Source organism: Fusarium flagelliforme (genome assembly GCF_020744385.1).
Source record: "Fusarium flagelliforme strain FIESC 12 MPI-CAGE-AA-0113 chromosome Unknown B0J16scaffold_1, whole genome shotgun sequence".
NCBI classification, from domain to species: Eukaryota; Fungi; Ascomycota; class Sordariomycetes; order Hypocreales; family Nectriaceae; genus Fusarium; species Fusarium flagelliforme.
This window is the reverse complement of record NW_025763503.1, coordinates 3,231,508-3,233,182: the sequence shown is the minus strand read 5'-3', so window position 1 is coordinate 3,233,182 and position 1,675 is coordinate 3,231,508. Positions and strand designations below refer to the sequence as shown.

The 1,675-nt window shown below is 49.6% G+C and overlaps 1 protein-coding gene across 1 annotated transcript; it reads right to left on the bottom strand.

The window, feature by feature from the left end:
* Nucleotides 1–1,304: 1,304 nt before the first annotated feature.
* On the bottom strand, nt 1,305–1,675 carry B0J16DRAFT_313708 (uncharacterized protein; the record flags this gene model as incomplete). Its single annotated transcript, XM_046125144.1, has 2 exons — nt 1,305–1,371; nt 1,434–1,675. 2 exons carry the CDS (start codon nt 1,673–1,675, stop codon nt 1,305–1,307), a joined length of 309 nt encoding a protein of 102 aa, XP_045989021.1.

Sequence of the window (1,675 nt, the reverse complement as noted above, 5' to 3'; positions counted from 1 at the left end):
GGTGGCCTGAGCATCGGTCAGGCTCGTCGAGCGGAGCGACTGGTCGGGGGACTATAGACCCATGCAGCGAGCATCGATGCGTTGGCGTTTAGAGGGTGCGGGCGTTGGCGAGAGGCACACTCGATAGGTGTGAGAGTGCTGCGCTGTGCTGTAGTCTCGATAGAGGATGGCAGAGATGCAGATGCAAATGGGCCTGCACAGTACCGTACCGTAGAGGCTACCTAGTCAATCACCAGGGGTAGAAGAATGTCAATGGCTCTCACAGGCTCACGGATCCATCCGTGGGCGAGTGAGCTTGAGCCTTTGAGCGACGAGATGGGGCACTCAGTCCCTGGTTTGAATGTTATGTCAGGTTAGGTTAGGGGACGGGAGGGAGTGGGCACTCTTTGGTGGGATCAACCGTTTCCGAGTCGTTGCTTGCTGCAATTGCAGACCCGAGCAACTTGCCTACGGACTTTTTGGGTATGGATGCAACGGTGACGGAGATGCTTGGGGAGATAGTGAGCTGCAATGCAGCTTACAGCGAAATGAAGCGTGGACAAAGCTGCATGTGCAGAGCAGAGCACGTCCAGATGAAAAGAGAATTATCTGACAGCTGGAACCTCCACTGTACAGTATAGTATGGTACAGAGAGATCCAGCCTGCCTGGGATTGCTGGACTATGGAGCAGACAACAAAGCACAGAGCTCAAGCACAATAGGTAGCCAGCACAGAGTGAGCGGGTCGTATTGAGGCTCGAGTGTGGGATGATCCCTGGAAAGGGAGAAAATAGGGGTCTAAAAGATGGAATTGCTTCACGAGAGGGGAAAAAAGAGATCACGCGAGAACGAGGATGAAGACGAGATGGCCAGAATGACGATTCGGCAAGAAAAATAGCAACAAAGTTACGGATAGAAGAAACAAGATCAATGGCTTTGGTTGCAAGGATCGGAAGAAGAAAAACTGGGATTGGGATGGATATGGATCTCGAGAGGTACAAAATAGCAACAGACAGTCCAGGGGAGTTTCTGGTTGTCCATGGCGGTCGAGAGTAGCAGCTACAGCGGACACCTACTAAAACTTTAGCGCAGCGGCGCGGACTTGAGAATATGGGGCGGCAACTTCCTTGGTGGAGCTCTACCTGGAGCAGGGCGGATCTTTGATTACTGGAGCGTAGATCCAGGGACATCAATTAAGAAGATACAATGATCCTTATTATTTTGTAGTTGTTACAATACAAGGAATAGACTTTTCTTTATCTCTCTCTCTCTGCATGTTATTTCTGCATGTTGCAGTTTATTGCAGCCGATGCAGAATCTCTTAGCTCAAGAGTGAGACCGTTTCAATGAAGATGGAGATGGAGGGCCGCCAATTGTGGCCGCCCAGGACAGTCTAAAAAAGAAAGCATCCATCCATCTTACCCAGGTACGTTACAGAACTATATTTGCACTTACAGTCCAATGACGGGCATGATACCAAGATTCTGCAAGAGAAGTGTCTGTGTGCATGTGTTTCTGCTTGCTTCTTTCTTGTATGACTCTTTGTACCAGGTAATCGACGGGAGTAACTTGAGATTATTTGCGCCTTGACGAGTCGGAACATTCAGTGTTTCTCCTTTGCGCCAATTCCCGAGTCGCCCCAGTCCTACAAGAGAGAAAAAGAGAGAGAGAGATCTACCCTTGTTATGAAAACCCAT